Raw genomic sequence first — 21,232 nt, forward strand, 5'->3', positions numbered from 1 at the left:
GATAGAAAAAAAAATTAGGTACAAAAGTAATAAATGGGTGCAAATTTGAGGGATGGATACTAGATAGGTAGGATGGGCTTAAATGAGATTGAATCTATTTTCAGTGGAAAAGATTCTAGCCATTCATGTACTACCGTTTCTTCACAGGTGTGTCTCCCTAACTCACAAGGGGTTCTTAGATTCAACGAAAATACATCCATGAAATTGAGTCACTTAGCCAAGCAAACTTAGAGAGTGATAGCAGGAGGAAATAATGCCAGAAGAAAAAAAAAGGATTTCTTAAAGCTCAAACCAAAACCAAATGACTTTTGAGTTTAAAAGAGCCTTCTTCAAGGAAACTGTCTATGCACAAAAGGTTTGTAAAGGCTTTCATTATAGATGGTGATATCCCAATTGTGGGTCCCTTCTCTGGCAGAACTTGTAACTACTCTAGTGAAGGTTAATTTCAACCATGTTCAAGGCAAATAGAATAAGGAAGAGGCTAGTTTTATTTCAACTAAACAACATAATACGTAACAGATTAAGAGGAAAGTACTCGCTAATTGTGAAGAAGAGGATAATATAATGTGGAAGTTTACCTTCTTTGGGATCTTCACCACTTGAGCTACTTATAGTTTTGCTAGTGGTGAGTATGATACAGGTAAAAGCTCAAATCCCTCCAACAAGACCTTTAGGAGAAACTCGTGAAGAGTTAATTTACCTTACAAGGTGGTCTTGCTTCCGTAGAAAATCATTAGAAATTGACTTCCAGCAAAAGTGAATGTGGAGCATCTGTTTATATTAAAAAAGACAAAGTTAAGGATAAGGTGATGAGACCAAGCTCAAGACCTTGAAAGATTTTGTTAACATTTTTATCACAAGAAATCTACTCTTGTCTGGTATCTGGAAAGCAATGAAATCCTAAAATATTAGCCTCAGTGACATGATGAAATCTTTACCACCCCATTCAACCAGTCTTTAAAGATACCAGTTAATCCAGTTATTTTTCTCATCAAACAAGAGCATGATGATTCCAAAAGAGTATGAGCAATGTCTAGGCAAGCATACAGAGGAAAACTCAAATTGCATAGCCCTTAACTATCCAACTTTTGATTAGCTTTTGCTTATGTTAGCCTTTTTTTATTTATAGGCTTGCTTCTTGTTTGTTTAACCTTTTATATATATTGACGAACACTTGATATAGCTACTGGAAAAAAAAATAGTAAAAGACGTTGAACAATGTTTATATTAAAAGTCAGTTTATTATATACTCGAAAGAGGGAAATGTTTTTTTTCCTTTCAAACTGGGTATTGATGGGTGTGCCCATTGGAGGATTAGATAGTGATAAAGAAGATTCAAACATCGATTAGGAGTTCTATTAAGATCTTACCATTTATAGGTGACGAAATTAATTTAAATTTTTTAAATCTTCTCCTATTAAAAGAATGGTTTATAAATTATAATTTGTATATTTAAAATTTTTCCAAATATCTCAACATTTATAAACGTCGAATTCCATTAAAAAAGAGTATCCACACTAGTTGAAAAAATACATAAACTATTATAATTTAAAATTTAAAAATTTTAGACGGAACTATTAATTCAATAATCATTACACCAATTTTTTTTTATGAAATCACATATACACCACTGAAAAAAAAAAAGTCACATCACATCAATTTACCAAATAATAATATCTTCATTTGTCTGAAATTCAGAGGGTACAAATGACATAACCAAATAAACTAAAACTTGCCTCATTGGTCCCTATGGTTTACTTGTTCTTTCCATCAACCGTCTTAGCCACACGATTTAGTTCATGGACCGCCCATCCCTACGCGTCCAACATAAACAATTAAAAACCAAAACACACACGCTTTTAACACACTTTCATTTAAAGATTTAACAAAAAGACAATACCCTCCTTTAAAAAAGTCAAAAGGATATTAACTAACGGGTTTAATTTTAATTTTAATCCCTATATTATACTAAAAATTTAAGATTTAATCTCTCTATTTTTATTACTAACTACTCAAATCCTCATAAACTACATGAGCAGAAAATAGAAATAAATGCACCAGGGAAGATGCAAAGTAGTAAAAACATCCAATTTCAAAAAACTTTTCCACATCACTCCTAATCCTTTTTAAATTAGAGTTTTTATTAGTAAATTGACAATAAAATGTTAGTAGTTTTAATTTAATAAAATCGTTTCAAAAGTAAATTTAACGTAGTAAAATGGGTTTTAAACATAAATACACCTAAAAGATATAATAATTTATAAACTTCCCGATAAAATTGCATCATATATTTTGAAGTAGTGATGTCTAAGCTTATAAAGAAATATTATATTATATGTCAGAGATTAAATTTGTGTTATTTAAATCTTGATTATATTAATTGTAGTTCATTTTCATTCGATTTTATTGTTACTTTTCAAACCTCAAATTAAAAGTCGGATTCGACTTTTATGATTTTAATTATAAATGAGATATAAGTACATTCAAATAAATATAATTGTAATCCAGCTATTACAAAGTACAGATTTAAATCAAAATAAATCCATTAATATATATTTATATTTTAGAATATCTTAAAATTAAAAATGTTTCCAACTCAACCTATCTTAAACAATAAAATTATTTGAACATGAGGTAGATGCATGAACTCTTCGAAGGGAGAGTGGGCAAAAGAAAAAGCATTCAAAGATGTACATTTTTAAAAGGAAAATATTTTGTTTAGTAAAATAAAAATTTTAAATTTTAAAAAAAATTGGAAAAGAAAAAGCGAGCAATGCTTGCGGATGAGAGAAAATTAGATGCCTTAATTTGTGTTGGGCCCAACTTTGGGCCCTATATATAGCCCTGCCATCTCCTTCTATATTTTCCACATTCAACCTCGCACGCTCTCATCAGTTTCCTTCCGCTACCTTCTCTCAACCCAAACACATATTTCCCAGGAAAAAGAAAAAGCTTGAGCCAAAAGAAAATGGCCGATCAGCTTACCGACGATCAGATCTCTGAATTCAAGGAGGCCTTTAGCCTGTTCGACAAGGACGGAGATGGTCCTTTCTCTCATCTCCCTCTCTTATTTTCTTCTTGATGTTTTTAATTATGAATTATGTTTTTATAATTTTCTTCATTCGGTTCACTTGGATTCGTAGATCTAAACGTTGTTTTGTTTTTTTCTGTTTAATTTTTGCGTTGTTTTTTAAGTTTGGTTGTAATGATGTGACGGATCTAGGGTTTTGATTTGTGAATTTATGGTCGAGTGTGATCGTGTATTTCATTTCTTTTGCTTTGATTGTTGCGGCTCTTGATTTTATGACTTCAATTCTTTTCTTTCCTATTACTGTTGACCTTTCTAGGTCGTCTCATTCGTTTCATTGTATGACTGATTACTGTTAGATCTTTTAAGGGCAAGCGTAACCCGGCTAGTTGTCATTTTATGTGGTGATTTGCTTTATAATTTATGTTTGAGATTTGGATTATGATTTACTGATTTTATTTTATTTTTTATTTAATCATGATTAATATCGCATTTCCTTTGTTCGAGTTTTTATCTGATTAGTGAAGCTCCCATGGATTTTGGATGACATTCCCCTCGATTAAACCAGCATTCTTAACCTATAATGAAATATAGGATCATTATTACTGTTTTTTTTACTGGATTTGCGTCTCTCTGGTAAAGTCGTTGACTGGTTGTTTCATCCTGAATAAGCTTTTTTTAGTTGTACTAAGTTGGCATGATAGTTATAAATCTAGAATCACAATTTCCACGGATTTGACATGTCATGAGAATTCCAGAGTTTCTATGGATGATTCAATTGGTTAATTTTGTGATATGTAGTCCTCAGTAAAAACTATTTTGTTTGATAAGTATTAGTTTGAAGTTTATCGAAGTAGTTAGTGACTGATAAGCTTGCCCTATTGTTTTTTTGTCAATTACATGTCTGGTATTTATGAGCTGATCCATGAACAAATTTATAGATGTGTATTTGTTCTGAAACTTTTTAATGGCTATATTGTTGTAGCGCTACAAGGTTAGACTGAATGCATTGCTGACCAAGAGTCTGAAAATCATGACTTAACTTCTTAAACTTGGAACTATCATTTTGCCTGCAGGTTTTCCTGTGGGATGTATATAGTTATGTTGATTTTTCATAACCAATATTGCATTCTTACTTTTTTGTATTTATTCTTATCGGTGCTGCAGGTTGCATTACTACCAAGGAGTTGGGAACTGTGATGCGATCACTTGGGCAGAACCCCACTGAGGCAGAACTGCAAGATATGATTAATGAAGTCGATGCTGATGGAAATGGGACCATTGATTTTCCTGAATTCCTTAACCTGATGGCAAGAAAAATGAAGGATACAGACTCTGAGGAGGAGCTTAAAGAGGCATTCAGGGTGTTTGACAAGGATCAGAATGGGTTCATATCTGCAGCCGAGCTGCGCCATGTCATGACAAACCTTGGTGAAAAGCTTACAGATGAGGAAGTCGACGAGATGATCCGCGAAGCTGATGTTGATGGTGATGGGCAGATCAACTACGAGGAGTTCGTCAAAGTCATGATGGCCAAGTAAAGGACCTCTCCAACTATAACCAGGATTTAAAATTGGGGTTTAAAAAAAAAGGAAGAAAGGAACAGGGCAGATAAGTTTGCTAAGATATCTATTAATGAATAGGACATCTATGTTTTTATGTTACAAGCTTTTGTTGGATGGTTCTTTGTTTCATGTTTGCATTATTTGGTGGACCGAACCTTAGTATTATGCTTGTTTGCTCTGCTTTTTTGTTCAGTAGTGCTGGGTTGTTAACGTCAATATTTTTATGCTTTGTGCTTTCTTTCGAACAAACTGGAAGATTCGATGTTATTTTTGCTTTTTCTGATTGACTAATTTTTTAGGAAATTTGTCGAGGAATTTCTGTGATGGTAAAAGCTGATCCTTTTAACCGGTTATAATTTGGGTGGTCATTGAGTTTGACCACACAACCACCCCGAGGTTTAAGGTTACTTTTTCAACTAACCGAATGACCGATGATGGTTCTACAAGGTTATCTATCTATTTGGATAATTATTTAGGGTATTGGTAAGTGAAGTTACGGTCTTGATATTTCTTTGGAAGATTTGTCATAACGTCTCTCTCCGGTGGTAATATGCGAGAAAGACGCGGTATATCCTATCTCGGACATACTCTCTTGCCAAAATCATTTGGTTTGGATTGTAAGAGTAGAACCCTGAACCTCTGATATTAATGATTGGATCAATTTCAATAATAAAAAAACCCATCTATAATGGATGGCTATTAGTCCTGTGGTATATTTGGGAACACAGGAATGAAATATGCTTTAATAGGCAAACTCCTAATCATCAAAAACATTCATGCATACCAACAAGATTATCTGAGATATGTAGCGCGAATCTACATCCAGATATCAAAACGTGGACACAAGAGGGCAGTCTCTGCAAAAACCAGGAAGAAACCTCGGCTCAACCATAATACCTACTAAATATTCGCCCTTCTCGGTCACGACAGGAATCCATCCATACTATTTGGAGCAGCTGCGGCAACTGTAGGGTACTCCCCTTCGCCTTTGCTCCTAACCACATTTTACACAAGACCTTCCAGACCTCACAGCAAATTCCTCTTCGCCAAAGCAAATACTGTGGAAACTCACGACACTCTGCATAACAATCTACTGGTTATGCCTCCAGAATATAAAATGAAGCTTTTTCGGGGCCAAATAGCTGTACATTGGAAGGTAGAACTTGCCAGGGCAGATATTTGGACACCCCAACAGGGAACCTGTATACTGATGCAAACACATCAACATCCTCTCAGCCGGAAGTTTAATCACCTTGCATGAAGAGCGGCAGCCTCTAAATGCACTAAAATAATGTTTATGTTTTCTTGATGTCTACAAAAAAAAAAGAAGAAAAAAGAGTGAGATAAGTTACTAATTAAAAAGACAATTATATAAGATGTTCAATTGCAATAAGGGACAAATATCGCATAAGGTTTGAGCTCAAAGATGAGATATCGTATAGGTTTGGTTAAATATTTTTTTATTATTTTAGATTAGAGAAGAATGAAATTACCAACTATAACAATACTAAAAGATATAATTAGAGTATAATTATTGACTTATAAAAAAATTAGATAAAATTCACATCCGAATAAATTTAAAGCTAGACATCAAAATTTTCTAAGACCACCTCCTACCAATGGTCTGCCATCGACACTTGTTGGGGTGTTAATACTGGGAATATGTTTCACCCATTAAAATGGAATATATGAGATTCAAATATTTCCCAACGAAAGTAGCACTATCGTTTAAGCATCTGATTACATCCACAAATTTCTTTCATCTTTTGTTCTAGTTTACATACACAGATTCCTAAATATAGTCTTTGGGTACATTTGGAGATGAAACAATTCCACGGTCGTCTTCATCTTCATTCCGAGTAAGGAGCCATGATCTCACACCCCTCTCTGCAGCTTTATACATGAATACTGGTTTACCAATTATTCCTTGTCAAATTTTTCATTATGATACTCCATGGGGAGTTTTCGGTATCGGCACTCCTATTATAAGCTAATTCTAAAAATTGTAGATGATGGTAAAATAGGACAACTTTAAGAGGAGACTTAGCTTCATAATCACGGCCTTGAGGAACAATGGATATGTATAGCGATTTATTTCAACAAAAATCCCAAATATTATTAGCGGTTTCCATGATTTTTCCCCATTTGAATGAAAACCAAACTAAAAGTTAGAGAGATTGAATCTTCTGCAATGTTATTAAGGCACACAGCCAAGATTATCAAAATCGCTTCACAGCACTCCCCCATTTCAAAGAAGTAACAGTTTTAAAATTATAATTTTTATTAAAAAAAATAACAATCTATTAAAATCTAATCACTATAAGATTTTAAAAATTTTGACCCTATTTTTGTTATTGTGTTGCTATTGTAATTTTTTAATAAAATTTAATTTTAAATTTTTTTATAAATTTTGTTTATAGTTTTTATGTTTTTAATAATTTTAAATTTTAAAATAGCATAATTGATTTTTTTAAAATTTGTTACTAAGGCCTTTTTGCCTCTTTAACCTTATTAGTTTCAAAATTTTCTAATGTACTTCTAATAAAAGAGTAGGGGTCAAATTGACTAAATGTTTGAAGGTTAAGGGCTAAATTTGTTATTTTACCTTATATATAAACACCACATTTTAACAGAGGGATTGTTTTGCTCACTCATCTAGCGTACATGAACTAATTTGCTTATTTTTTCAATAGAGGGACTAAAATATAATTTAAGGTATAGTGGAGTGCTTTTACCCCTAAAAACATATTGAAGAAGAAAACAATTTAAAGGTTAATTGCACCAGACGTCCCTAAACTATGGCTCTAATTTTGAATTAGTCCCGAAACTTTAAAATATTTTAATTATATATCAAAACTATTGGTATTATATCAACCAAGTCCTTATGTTACCAAAATCGTTAGTTTAATTGTTAAGCACATGTCATATATGATGTGGATCAAATCATAAAAAGAAGTGGATAGGATTTCTCAACATATATGCCAACGTGATAAATTATCCTTTAAAAAAAAATCAAACATGAGTCATATTTATCAGGTAAATTAGTTAAAAATGTCAGTTTTAAAAAATATTTAGTAAAGTAGGTCATTCTTTTTCAAATTTAGAGAAATAAGTCGATTTTGGAGAGAAAAACAAAAAAACGCGTCTAGCAGGATGCGCTTTCAGTGTCCATGCTGCCACCTTAGCTGAAAACGCATCCTGCTAGACTCATTTTCTTCCAACGGTAACTTTTCCCAACAGTAAATTTTTTGATACGGCTAATTTTTTTTCCTAACGGCTAGTTTATTTACCATATAAATCCAACTCCTTTTTTTTTTTGCATTTAAATCCTATTATTTTAATTCTCTCAATTCTATTAATCTATTTTCTCAATTCTCTCAATTATTTAGTTCTCATTTTTTTTCATTCAATTTCTCTCAAATTCTTGTTGTTTTAATTTTATATTTCGCAATTTCTTTGATTTTATTTGATTTTTATAATTTTAAAAATGCCAATGTCGCTTATTCGTTTGGATGACAAATACATTTCCAACGTTCAATTGCAAATGATAAGAAAATATTATTATTATTTTTTAATTTTAATTAATTTAATTATTAAGTTGTTAACATTATTAATTTTATAAATTTTTTATGTTTATATAATCAGACCGAAGATCGAATTATAGAGACGTACATACACAATTTAAGTGCGAGTGCACCACGTGTTATTGAACCAACACTTGCAAGAAGCTGGATTCTTGCACGTGTCTCGTATGCTCGGAGGGACTAAATTGGATCCTGCACTTATCAGCGCTTTGGTGGAAAGATGGAGACGTGGGACACACACATTCCATCTTTTGTGTAATAAGTGTATAATTAAACTCGAGAACATTGCTTTACAACTCGGTTTACCGGTGAAATAGGGAGCGTTGGCGATTGGAGTGCAATTTGTGAGCAACTATTAGGCAAGGTGCCAAACAAATTTAGTGGTAGCCAGATAGAGATGAAATGGTTAGAAGACAATTTCAATTATATCGACAACTCCGCAAGTGCCGTTGAAAGAGGACAATACGCGTGAGCATTCATCCTAAAGCTAATCGAGGATATTCTAATGCCAAATAAATCTCAAAATTTGGTACATTTAATGTGGCTACTACAACTAGTTGACTTGAAAGAAGCGAAGCGACTCAGTTGGGAATCAGTTGTGTTGGTGACATTGTACCGAGAGATGTGTCGGGCAACAAAACCACAAAAATTTAAAATCGATGATTGCATATTAATATTCCTTCTTCAGTCATGGCCATGGTACCAGCTACCATTTTTACTTCTCAGAGTAAACGCCCTTTATGTATTCTTACTCGTAATAAGGTAAAATTCATTTGATAATATAGTTATCATAATATTTTTTTCATTATTATATTTTTGAAATAACATATTACTTGAATAGGTGGAATAATAAGGCGAGTCATGTGGGTATACTGGACGAGCTCGAATATATCCGGCTATTGTTAGATCACTGATTAGAAGCCAAAATTAGTTTTTGAAATTTTAAATTATATAATATTTATGTAAGGATTTAAAATTTTATATTAGGTACGTAATAAATTTTATAATTTCGTACTGTAGTTTGAATAAATTTCATACTTTGATCCGAGAATTTCATGTAGGCTTGTTGGGCCTTTACATCTGCTAAGTTACGTTCTACTAGGTTGAATTGCCTTTTTGAAACCTAAGGAAGTTGGACTGAGATATCCTAAAAAACTGAAAATTTCATATTAAGTCCTAAAAAATATAAAAAAAAACTGAATTTAGCTTAAAATAATTAAATTGACACACTTCCATAATAAATTTTAATATAAAAAATTACAAATAAAAACTATAAAAAGTGTTGTCAATTACTCGGAATTTGCATAAATTAAATACGAAAAAATGTTGAAAATAACTCTATATTTTAGAGTTATCACACCCCCAAACTTAATTCATTACTCGTCTCGTGTAATGTCCTTTGTAAAAATGCTAAAACATCCAAATTCAACCACCCTCAACGTAATTAATTCTCCATTTTTCCATGCTTTAGAAAAATTTTATGCTCAAAGATAAAAGTTGCAAACATGTAACTTAAGTACATATATCATCTGATTTTTCTCAAGTATTAAAGTTCTAACTGTAATTATGAATTAAATGCCTTCTGATACGAGTCTCAAAGGCCCAACCCAAGCCCAAACAAGAAGACAAACCATGCTTACTTGAAATCAGGCCAAATTGTCAAAGTGGCCCAATTTGTAAATTTTTATTTTTTTAAATACTTAGTTTAAATTTTTATGTAAATATTCAGTCCAAGAGGCCCAATTAAAAGCCCTTGGCCGAATTTTCATTTAAAATTAAAATAATTAGGAGTTTGTTTAGTTTTAGTTTTCTAATTAGATTAGGAAAATATTTGAAAAGCCTATATAAAGGCTTGGCCAGCCACCGTGTTAGATACTTCTCAATTATATCAAAAATTTCAGATTTGTTTAAGTGCAGAATTCTCTTTGAGTTTTTTCTCCAAGAATTCTCTCTTGGGTTTTCTTTAGAAGTTGTTTTAACAATCTTTTGATTGTGGGAGCCATCTTCAGCCTTCTTCTTGCCATTGATATTCTTTGGAGGGGAGATTAGAGCCGTTTGAAGGGAGTTGTGAGATCTTTCGGGATTTCAAGGCTTCTTAGGACTTTTCTTTTATTTGCTTGCTGTCAATTTCTTTTCTTTATTTCTGCTTGTGCCGAATCTTTATCTAATTTATTTGTTGTTCTTATTGTGTTTCCAGCCTTTTTCTATCTTAAAGAATCGGCCAAAATCCCCAATTTCTAGGGTTCTTGCTGATTCATTCATACTCTTTTGGGTGAAATTAGATTGCCGAAATTTGGGGAAAATTATCTTGGTGTTCAATTGGGCAGAATGCAATCTCCTTTAGGGTTTCAAGAACCCTTATTAACACTTATTTCTATTCTCAATTTGATTCTTTGCTGATTTGGGAATTTTATTTCAGATCTGGAAATTCAAAGTTCTAATCTTTTAATTTTTTGTTTCGTTTCAGATCTGATTGTTTAGAGCTTTTGTAGGAGTTTCCCGTGACTTGGCAACTCGATCTTGGTTCGCGCGCATACGGGGGTTGCGCTTTTCACTTTCAAAAGTATGTGCTCACTAGTACCCTTTTCTTCGTAAAAACGACTATTTTTTAGCATTAACATAGTATAATTTTTCAAGCTCAAAAACACTCCAAGCATTAAAGTAGGCACCCAATACCTCTATCTAACTCCCCCAAACTTAAATATAAAAATGCCTTCAAACAAGTTGAGTCTAAGATTTGGTGAGAAAATAAAGATGAGTACTGTAAGTAAAGGATAGCTTGCTAATGCAAGGTTTCAAAAAGAATAGGTTAATCAACTCAAAAGTGGGTTTCAAGAGTTTGTTTTAATACGATAGGCTTGAAAGGCTCAATCAATCCAAACAAAAATTTGCCTAAATCATTTTTAAACTATTATGCCCTTATGATTTCACCTCAAGGAAATTCCTAAGTCAATTCTAAAGACTTAAACCTTCATGCATGCTTAGTTTTCCTAAGGAATTAAAAGTTTCATGGTTGACATTATACACAATTACTAATATTTGCATTTTCATCATAACTTAGTTAACATAGAAATACTTAAAATAAAAGGATTTCATGCATACCAGAGTTAACATATTTATGCAAAAATTCGCTTAAACACACCTTTATGGAAGAATCGATTTTCAAAAAGCATCGGCAAAATTATAATTTCAAAGAAATTATAGTACGGTCCCCCTACTAAAGAGAAGCAATGTTCTCATTGCCTAAAAGTCTATAGCAAAAGGGACAATATCAAAGAAGTGAATGCGAACTATGCACCAGGTAGGCTCCCGGGAAAGGGAGGTGAGTCTCATTCGACTGCTTAAATATCAAGTCTTTCCTTGCCCGATCTTATCCTAGACATGTGCATTCATATTACCACACTTCTCATTTTTAAAAAAGAATAATTTGCAAATTCGCTCAAATTTATTTATAATTGCAACTTAAAAATTTATTATGTAGAAAATAAAAAGATAATTAAGTTCAAAAGTATCTAAAAATATTAAAGAAATAAAAGAAAAAGAACAAGAAAACGCCCCTTATTTGTTGACCCATAACTATCTGATTCTTTCTCTTCATACTAAATAAAAGCATACTAAATTTATGTTTTAGCTATTTAATTCGAGCAACTTTCTTCTTCAATTTTTAGCATTAACTGTCAAATCAACTTAAATTTAAGGTATGTTTATTTACTCATTAATAAATATTGTTCCATTGTACTATTTGTCAAATTATTATTTGGAGCTCGTCATCGAACTTTAAAAAAATGTAATAACCTAATGATTTAAATAAAAGTTTATAAATAATTCAATGACTATTTTATAATTTTTTTAAAAATTAAATAGCTAAAACATAAATTTAGTATACTTTTTCTTATCGGCCATTATCTACAAATCGTGATGGAATAATAATAGTAGTAGAAAAAAGAAAAGAAAATTGAGGTTGGTGGATGAGGTAAGGAATTACAAATGGAAAAGTCAAAATGCTTCCCAAGTTGCTTATAATTTCAATGGCATAAAAGACACCTATCTCTTGAAATTTTCAATGCAATATTATTTTAAGCTTCCACCAAGTCGAGATTTCTTTAAAAGAAAAAAATATTTTTTCTATTATGTTTTCTCCAACTATAAAATTATTTTAATTGAGGTAAAAGGATGAAAAGTTAAAATTAAAAAAATCTCATTAATTCCATATTTTTCAGTAACCTAATCAATAAACATATAAGTTGACGTTAAAACCAAACCCTTTTCTGACCTTGTCCTAGACATCATCGCCTGTCTTTGAAACTCTCATAAACCAATGGCCAACTCTTGTCTTTGCCATTAATTTGGGATATTCTCTATCTTAACACTCACCTCACCCATTTCTTCAACATTATTTTCCCCAAGAAACTAAGCCACTCCAAACTGGTAACCAGATTCGAGTAATTAAGATAAAAACATAAAATGGGTCAACGGCAAAACCATGATTACGATGTTTCAAGTGGATTCGATATGCAACTGATCGGAAATTTTTTGAGCTTTGCATCGAGGGGAGATAGGGTTGGGCTGAACCAGATGCTAAGGGATGGAATTTCACCGGACGTCCAAGATTATGATCGGAGAACTGCCTTGCATCTCGCCGCCAGTGAAGGTCATGCCCCTATTGTTGAGCTACTTCTCCTTTATAAGGCCAATGTTAACCTCATTGACCGATGGAACCGTACTGTATGCACCCAACTTCATCACCTTCTTTGCTACATCGTAAAACCTGAGAGCAAGTACAAATTTAGGGTTTTAATGTCCTTGGTTTTCATTTGTGAAGCCATTAACAGATGCAAGACTTTATGGACATCGAGATATTTGCAGAATCCTAGAAGTAAATGGAGGCAAAGACATGGATGATAAAGAATTCATCAATGATCAGCCAACATTGAATGGTCAAGCTCCCATGGTAATAATATTAATAATTATTTCAAAAATACAATGCTTTGGATTCTATTGATATATGTGTTTTGTTGATTGTTATTGCAGACAGTTCGACATGAACCTGATTCAAATGAAGTAATTGATATCTCAGAACTGAATACAGACAAGTCTTCAGTAATTAATCCACAGGTTACTTAAATAATAAGAAATTTGTGTTTTGCTTTATTTTTTTGATGAGGTAATATGGATAAGTGGATGGTGATGTTAGGGTGTGTATGGTGAATCCGAGAAGGTAAAATGGCGTGGAACATGGGTTGTTAAAACAGTGATAAAAAGCCAGATCCAACACCCAGTGAAAATGTATGTATGAATGTGTATTATGATTAAGTTTAATTTTACTTTAATTTAGACATGCATGTATGTATGTCTGTGAAGAATTTCAGAAATTGAAGCATGTGTAATGTTTTAAAGTTGGGTTTGGTCAGGATATTGTCTTCCAAGGATAATACACTGTTGCAAGAACTTCGACATCCCAATATCTTACAGTTCCTGGGTTCAATTGTGCAAGGAGAGGAAATGATTTTGATTACTGAATATCTACCCAAAGTAATACCTTTCACTTTAACATTAATTTCCCTGCTTTTATTTTATTTTTAATTAACTACTCTTTCTTTATAACATCATTAGTTAGTTTAAATAGTTAATATTGTTAATTGTTTTAATCAAATGTTGACGTCAATTTTTCTTAAGAACATTACAACAACAAAAAATTATCATGACGATGAAATAGTACGAGAATCAAGACAAAACATATTAATAGTGGAACGATGATGGATTTAGTAATATCGAACTCCACTTCACTCCATTCTCACACTTGGAAATGTTACTGTTCGGAGGTCGTTGTATCTAGATTAAAATTTTTTATTTATATATTAACATTAAATATTAATAATTATATATTGTTATTGTTAGGTTTACATAAAAGTTATTTCTTCAAACAAATATATCTATATCCAATCCAATTTCGTTTCTTTTAATGGTAAACCTAGGATAATTTGGATCTTTTATTGAAAAAGAAAGGTCGTCTTGATTTCCCCACTGCTTTGCGTTATGCACTTGATATTGCTAGGTAACTTTATTTTTACTTATATCTATCGTGATTTTTTTTTTTAAAATACTGCTTAACATGGATAGTATAATTTATTTATTTTTATATTATCTTATATTGAAATATGAAAAGAAAAAAAAAGTTCCCATATTATTCAAATGTTGTCAATGGCCTGCTTTAATTATTTAAATGTTGGATAGAGGAATGAATTATCTTCACAAGCACAAGCCCAAGCCAATAGTGCATAACAATTTGGATCCCAGGTATGTATTACCCCCTATTTAATTTGATATTTAACTATTTATATTCTATAAGTAATTAATTATAAATTATTAAAAGGTTAAAAGTGTAATTATATTATTATATTAATTAATAATTTCAGATAAATCTCGAAACTATATATGAACATTTTGTATATATGAAATTTTAATTTGATCCAAACTAACAAAACATCATTTTATTCTAATATATTACATGTACAAATAATTATTTGTATCCAATATAAAAATAAAATAATGTATTTTAGATTATATTTTACTGGATTATAAACAACTAATTATGGTCTTGTAGAAATTTATTGCAAGATGAAAGTGGGCACTTAAAAATTGGGGAGTATTGGGTTCAAATGCTGTATGAACAAATACAACCAAATCAAGACGCCTGTATGTCCCCAACTTCGCATCTTCAGTTCCATAGCTTTATATCATGTTTTTAATAATTTAATTCATTTCTCTCTTTTTCACAGCTCAAATAAATGAAATTTGTGACACCAAAAAAGATGTTCGTGCATTTGGCTTCATACTTTACCAGGTCTGTTCTCAATTATCTTAAAATAATATTAAATTACAATATAAATTAAGAATCAATAACTATTATTTGTTTAAACCAATATATAAATGATTGAAAATATGAGTGTGGCACAGATGTTAGAAGGAAGACAGGACATCAACTTTGACTATATAAATTTGAATTTTGTTGATTTCGAAATTAAGTTTCCAATAAGCAGATGTCCAAAAGGAATTCAAGAGTAAGTTATTATTAATATTTTAAGTTAAATTATCTTAATTCCTTTTTTAATTATTTCTAATTGTTAATAATATATTGGTGTTGTAATTTGTAGGCTTATACAAAAATGCACAAGTAATGATCCGCCCCAGTTTACTGCAGTCATTGGAACTTTAGAAGATGTTTCAATAAGTATGAGAAAAACGTGTATTATTGGACAATATTGTGTCTAAACCATTAAATGTTTAATTACTTGCTTCGAAACAAACAATTTCTTTACCTTTCATGTATATATTACTTAGCATATTTCAGTCGATGCATTCCAACTCTTTATACTAGCTTTTCAAATGTTTCAATCCGTAATGTCTTAGTAAACAAATCTATCAAATTATCATTAGAATGAATTTGTTGAACTTTTATATCGTTCTTCTCCTCAAGATCATGAGTGAAGAATAATTTTAGTGAAATATGTTTTGTTCTATCTCCTTTGATGAATACTCCTTTTAAATGAGCTATAAATGTTACATCATCTTTGTATAAGATGCTATCTTCCTTTAGAGATAAGCTACATATCTTTTGATATGTTAAGGCTTGGCTAGCCTCATGCATTGCAATTATTTCTTCACAATTTGAAGAGGCAGAAGCTAATGTTTTTTGAACATCATGATATGGTTGTACCTCGACATGCAAATAAGTATTTTGTTTGAGATCTACCTTTTTGTGGATTTAATAAATATACATCATCTACAAAGTTAACTAATTGAGATTTTCATTTGAATGGAATAACTTCATATCAACTATTCCTCTAAGCTATCTTAAAATATGTTTAAGTCAATTCCAATATCTACATGTTGGAGACGAACTAAATCTTACTAGCAAACTTACATCAAATGCTATAGTAGCTCATGTGTTATTTTCAAGATACATTGATGCTCCAATGGAACTATATGAGGTACTTCAGGACCAAGAAGTTCTTCATCATTTTCACAAGGACGAAATTTATCTTTATTCACATCTAGTGATCGTATAACCATTGGAATACTTAATGCATGTGCTTTACCCATGTAGAATTTTTTTTAAGATCTTTTCTGTATAAGATGATTGATAGACATTTTCATGACGTGCCAAAAATATTTCAAAAAGCTCAGACTTGATTCGTTCTAAACATGTGAACCACCACTAACTTTTTTAGGCTAGATGTGATTTGTCACCTATTGAGTCTATTCTGTTCAGAACACTCTAAAAGAACAAACTTTAATTATACTTAACCCTAAAAAATTCCAAAAAGCTCAACTTGGTTCATTCTAAACATGTTATATTAGCCTCTTTCATATGTGAGTGGAATCCAACCATGATCATTTGGATATATTGGGAACCAAAAAAATCCATCGTCTTGCTTGAGCTCAAAGCTAATGTAATAGGATTGAAAGAGCCAAATGTTATGGTTTTCTCCATCATATTAGATTGAGAAACCATGTGATTGGAGTCCAACAATGATCATTCAGAATATTGGGAACGAACAATTGCCTTAGTTCTTAAGAAATCCACCATCTTGCTTGAGCTTGAAGCTAATGTAGTAGGATTGAAAGAGCTAAATGTTATGGTTTTCTCCATCATATTAGATTGAGAAACCATAGTGATTGATTTTGAGGGTGTTGCTTATTCTTCAAACTCGATTTTCCCTATTCATAGTGTTGCATGATCTTCTCTTTCATCACGAAGCACTTTTCAAAAGGGTGGCTAATCAAGCATATTAATATTTGTAATAGTTGGGATCATCTACTCGATCACACTCTTTAGGTAAAAATACTTTGTTTCTTGCCTTTTCTTTAGTGTGACTTTTAATTTGCCTTTGACTTTAGTAGAAATGAATTTCACATTCGCAAAAATTGAAGAGGAACTTAAAAATTAGATGCTAATAACAGTTGACGTCACCTATCAATCAGGTTTCAACTTAGTTAAAAGATTACATACACACTATGGGAATGATGAGAACTGAACCCATATAGTATAATGATTTTTACAACCAAGTTTATCATTTTTAACTAAAGTTATATTTGATTTTGTATCAATTTTTTTATATAAAATTTTCACTCACATCATGAGTATATCATAATTTATGGAGTTCTTATTACAATAATTGTAATTTTACTTTCTCAAACATTACTATTTTATCCTATACAAATATATACTTAATTTATTAAAAATATTAGTAAATTAAAGTTCTATTTTAAAAATATATACAATTAGAAGAAATTAATAATTAAAGTTTTATTAAAATATATAATCACCAATTTCATTTATTTATTTATTTTTACTATTAAATTTCAGTTAGAGTTTAGGTTATTTCAAGCTTCACTTTTTAAAGTTGAGGGTTGTTTAAATTCAATCATCTCAATCTCAAACTATTTGGAGTTGGAATTTCGACCTTTTGATTAAATTGGAACGAGTTTGGCCTTAACTTTTTCCGAATCGACTTTTCAAATTCGGAGTTATTTTACTATATTACTGTAAAATTGTTTAGGAATAAGCAAAAATAAAAATCCCTCTGGTCCTTATTAATTTTGAAAATGAGTAAATTAGTTTCTCTAAAAAAAAATATTGGAGCAATTGAACTCCTGTCAAATTTAGAAGTGAGTGATTAAGGACAATTAATTATGGCATTAATATCTTTTATCAATTGTGTATAATTTTGATTGAAATAATAAAAAATTTAGCTCTGGAACTTTATATATTTTGTTAATTTGGTCTTGAATTTAAATAAGAAAAATCAACAAATTTAGCTTCAACTTTTACACATTTACAAAAATATTGTAAGCTAAATTTGTTAAATATTGACCAAATTAATAGAAAGTGTAAATTATGAGAGCTAAATTTATTGTTATACCAATTAAATTTATGTAAAATTAATGGAAAAATATTAACATTATAATTAATTGTCCTTAGTTGCTCACTTTCAAAATTGACAAACATTAAATTGCTTTGATTTTTTTTAGAAGCACAAATTTGCTCAATATCAAAATTGAGAGGGACTAGAGAAATATTTTTACCAATAAAATCAAATTCGAAAGTAAAGAAATTTGTTAGAAGTTCCAATCTTAGTCATCGGAACTTTGAGTTCGGGATAAACTACATCTAAAGTCACTCTAAAATAGGTTTATCTTATTTTGGTCACTATAAATTTTTTTCTCAATTTAGTCACACTAATTAAGATATTATTCAAATTAGTTATTGCCATTAAATTTTTCGTTAATTCATTAATGAATTGTTGACATAACACATTAGCCCATTGAGTGACTATAGCGACATTTCTTTTAGCTTTTAACTAAAGATAGGGACTTCTTTATAATTAGTCCAATCACTTTTTTTTCCCTTCCCTCCGTGCCTCAGAAAAGGAGAAACCATAGCCTACTTCACATCATCTATGCTTTTTTACAGAAACTATCGAGAAGTGCATCAAAATGAGTTTTACATTCATAACCAAAAGTCTTGTAATTAAAAAATTAAAGAACTAAAAAAGAAGAAAGGAGAGGGGGGGAAAGTATACGAAAACTTACTCAAACATTTGATATTGAAGGCCTAGGATAGTACTACTTGGTTCAACGGTAAGAATAGCATGACAGATCATCCTAAGTCTTCCGCGAATCTCAAGTTTTGTAACATCAAAACCTTCAATTATAAATGGGAAAAACTTTTTCAAATAGAATGTATTGATGTTAGGGATTGTCCCGATTAAGCAACAAATAAGTAAAAATAGCAGAAGAAATTGAGAAGATGAACACACAAATTTAACGTGGAAAAACCCCTCCAAAGAGGATAAAAAACTACGGGCAAAGATAATTTTACTATAATGGAAAAAGAATGAAGAGTACAAAAGATGGAGATAAAACTAAACCTCGAAAACCCAAAAAATAAAGAACCCTCAAAACGTAGACACAAAATTCTCTGAATGTGTTATGAGTTCTAATCTAATGGGTGTATTTTCTAAGGTTGTAGAAGAGCCTATTTATAGGCTAAATTCATATGTCAAATAATAATAAAATAATCTAAACTAATCAGTGTTTGATTGAAATAAATAAACAGATTTTAACTAAAAGATTATTTTTCAAATTTGACTGAAAATAGGAGTCATACTTAACAAATCTCCACATTGACTCATATTTCTACAACGCCATCTTTGCCAAAGCCCGCTACGAGCCTATCTTGAACTATGCAGGGAATTAACTGAGTCGAATCTGTGCTTAGAAACTGGAAGACTTCTAGCCTTCGACTTGTACACTGCCAAATCAAAACTAACCCAGGTCTGATTTTCACGAACACAGTGCCTTAACTTTTCAAAACCTGCATCCAAAAGAGAACTTGTCTTCAACGAAACGGTCATACATTTTTCCCTCCTAGGACCAAGTTGCCTCCGCTCCAAACGAGTTGACTTCGACTCTGTAATGGATGAGGGACATCCGATTTCACCGGTCACTGTAGAACCTTCCAGAATATAAAAACTGCCAATTCTTTTACCTTTTAACAAAACGAGAGCTCCACGAGATACTTTAATGCTGCTTGACTTGATGTTGATTCTGAATCCTTTCAAGTCTAAAATACTCAAGGAGATGAGATTCTTTCGTAAATCAAGTACATACCTGACATCTGAGAGTGTCCTAATCGTCCCATCGTGTATCATAATTTTAACAGTACCAATACCTATTACCTTACTAGATGAATCGTTTCCCATGCGCACAACTCCACCTTCAACCGAACTGTATGTAGAGAACCATTCTCTATTGGGACACACGTGGAAAGAACATCCCGAATCTAGGATCCACTCGGACGTGAGCTTGGAGTTATCGCTCGTTGACACTAACAAGAAATCATCACCGTTTTCATCGGCCAAATTAGCATCAGCTACATCTTCCTCGTTACTCTCAGCAGCTCTTTTATTTCGCAGTTTATAACACTCTGCTTTGACGTGACCTAACTTTTTACAATAGCGACACCTTTTGTCTCGTTTCTTTGATGCTACTAAAACGGAATCTTGCCTATCTGCCTTGCTATCTAAATGAAGCTCATTGTCGAGTTTGTCTCTACTCAACAAATGACCCTTCACATCTTCGAACGAGATTTTGTCTCTGCCATAAATCAGGGTCTCCCTGAAAGACTTGTATGAATGGGTAAAGAGTACAATAATAGCATAGCTTGATCTTCATCATCAATATGAACCTCAACGTTCTTTAAATCATTTAAAAGAGTAATGAATTGACTGATGTGATCTCTAAGAAGCTCACATTCGTTCATGCGAAACGTAAATAGACGTTGTTTCAACACTAAATGGTTAGCCAAAGACTTAGTCGCATAAAGAGTTTCTAACCTTTTCCACAAGGCGGATGAGGTCTTCTCCATCAATACCTCCTGCAATATCGTATTCGCGAGGCACAACTGGATTGGAGACAAGGCCTTTTCATCAAGCTCTTCCCATTCTATTTTATTTAGATTCTCAGGTTTTTTCCCGGTAACAACCTTTTTCAAACCGGATTGAACTAGAATTGCCATCATCCAAACTTGTCACAGATTGAAATTTGTCTCACCATCGAACTTCTCAATTTCAAACCTTGTTGTTGCCATAACGGAATAGGCTGATCTATGAAAATTGAACCTGGCTCTAATACCACTTGTTAGGGATCGTCCCGATTAAGCAACAAACAAGTAAAAATAGCAGAAGAAATTAAGAAGATGAACACATAAATTTAACGTGGAAAAACCCTCCAAAGAGGATAAAAAACCACGGGCAAAGATAATTTTACTATAATAGAAAAAGAATGAAGAGTACAAAAGATGGAGATAAAACTAAACCTCGAAAACCCGAAAAACAAAGAACCCTCAAAACGTAAACACAAAATTCTCTGAATGTGTTATGAGTTCTAATCTAATGGGTGTATTTTCTAAGGTTGTAGAAGGCTAAATTCATATGTCAAATAATAATAAAATAATCTAAACTAATCAGTGTTTGACTGAAATAAATAAA

The 21,232-nt window shown here is 31.6% G+C and overlaps 3 protein-coding genes across 3 annotated transcripts; all 3 read left to right on the forward strand.

Moving 5' to 3' along the window:
- Nucleotides 1–2,723: 2,723 nt before the first annotated feature.
- Nucleotides 2,724–4,596, forward strand: LOC121203603 (calmodulin-7). Its single transcript, XM_041100575.1, has 2 exons — nt 2,724–3,044; nt 4,196–4,596. The coding sequence occupies exons 1-2, from the start codon at nt 2,969–2,971 to the stop codon at nt 4,567–4,569; spliced, it is 450 nt and encodes a 149-aa protein (XP_040956509.1). The 5' UTR covers nt 2,724–2,968; the 3' UTR covers nt 4,570–4,596.
- Nucleotides 4,597–12,542: 7,946 nt separating this feature from the next.
- On the forward strand, nt 12,543–13,828 carry LOC121220879 (integrin-linked protein kinase 1). Its single transcript, XM_041100577.1, has 5 exons — nt 12,543–12,902; nt 13,000–13,128; nt 13,209–13,292; nt 13,372–13,463; nt 13,589–13,828. Exons 1-5 carry the CDS (start codon nt 12,642–12,644, stop codon nt 13,758–13,760), a joined length of 738 nt encoding a protein of 245 aa, XP_040956511.1. The 5' UTR covers nt 12,543–12,641; the 3' UTR covers nt 13,761–13,828.
- A 941-nt stretch (nt 13,829–14,769) lies between these two features.
- On the forward strand, nt 14,770–15,489 carry LOC121220880 (probable serine/threonine-protein kinase DDB_G0280461). Its single transcript, XM_041100578.1, has 4 exons — nt 14,770–14,873; nt 14,957–15,021; nt 15,135–15,238; nt 15,332–15,489. Exons 1-4 carry the CDS (start codon nt 14,837–14,839, stop codon nt 15,447–15,449), a joined length of 324 nt encoding a protein of 107 aa, XP_040956512.1. The 5' UTR covers nt 14,770–14,836; the 3' UTR covers nt 15,450–15,489.
- The last annotated feature ends 5,743 nt before the right edge of the window (nt 15,490–21,232 follow it).

This window comes from Gossypium hirsutum, chromosome D09 (assembly GCF_007990345.1).
Source record: "Gossypium hirsutum isolate 1008001.06 chromosome D09, Gossypium_hirsutum_v2.1, whole genome shotgun sequence".
NCBI lineage: Eukaryota > Viridiplantae > Streptophyta > Magnoliopsida > Malvales > Malvaceae > Gossypium > Gossypium hirsutum.

Bases quoted from the DNA above. Each gene is read 5' to 3' on its own strand.
- LOC121203603 (XM_041100575.1), top strand. From the start codon at position 2,969: ATGGCCGATCAGCTTACCGACGATCAGATCTCTGAATTCAAGGAGGCC. The intron at 3,045-4,195 runs GTCCTTTCTCTC...TCGGTGCTGCAG, and splicing joins GTTCGACAAGGACGGAGATG to GTTGCATTACTACCAAGGAG.
- LOC121220879 (XM_041100577.1), top strand. From the start codon at position 12,642: ATGGGTCAACGGCAAAACCATGATTACGATGTTTCAAGTGGATTCGAT. The intron at 12,903-12,999 runs GTATGCACCCAA...TCATTTGTGAAG, and splicing joins TTGACCGATGGAACCGTACT to CCATTAACAGATGCAAGACT. The intron at 13,464-13,588 runs GTATGTATGAAT...GGGTTTGGTCAG, and splicing joins ATCCAACACCCAGTGAAAAT to GATATTGTCTTCCAAGGATA.
- LOC121220880 (XM_041100578.1), top strand. From the start codon at position 14,837: ATGCTGTATGAACAAATACAACCAAATCAAGACGCCT. The intron at 15,022-15,134 runs GTCTGTTCTCAA...AGTGTGGCACAG, and splicing joins TTGGCTTCATACTTTACCAG to ATGTTAGAAGGAAGACAGGA. The intron at 15,239-15,331 runs GTAAGTTATTAT...TGTAATTTGTAG, and splicing joins TGTCCAAAAGGAATTCAAGA to GCTTATACAAAAATGCACAA.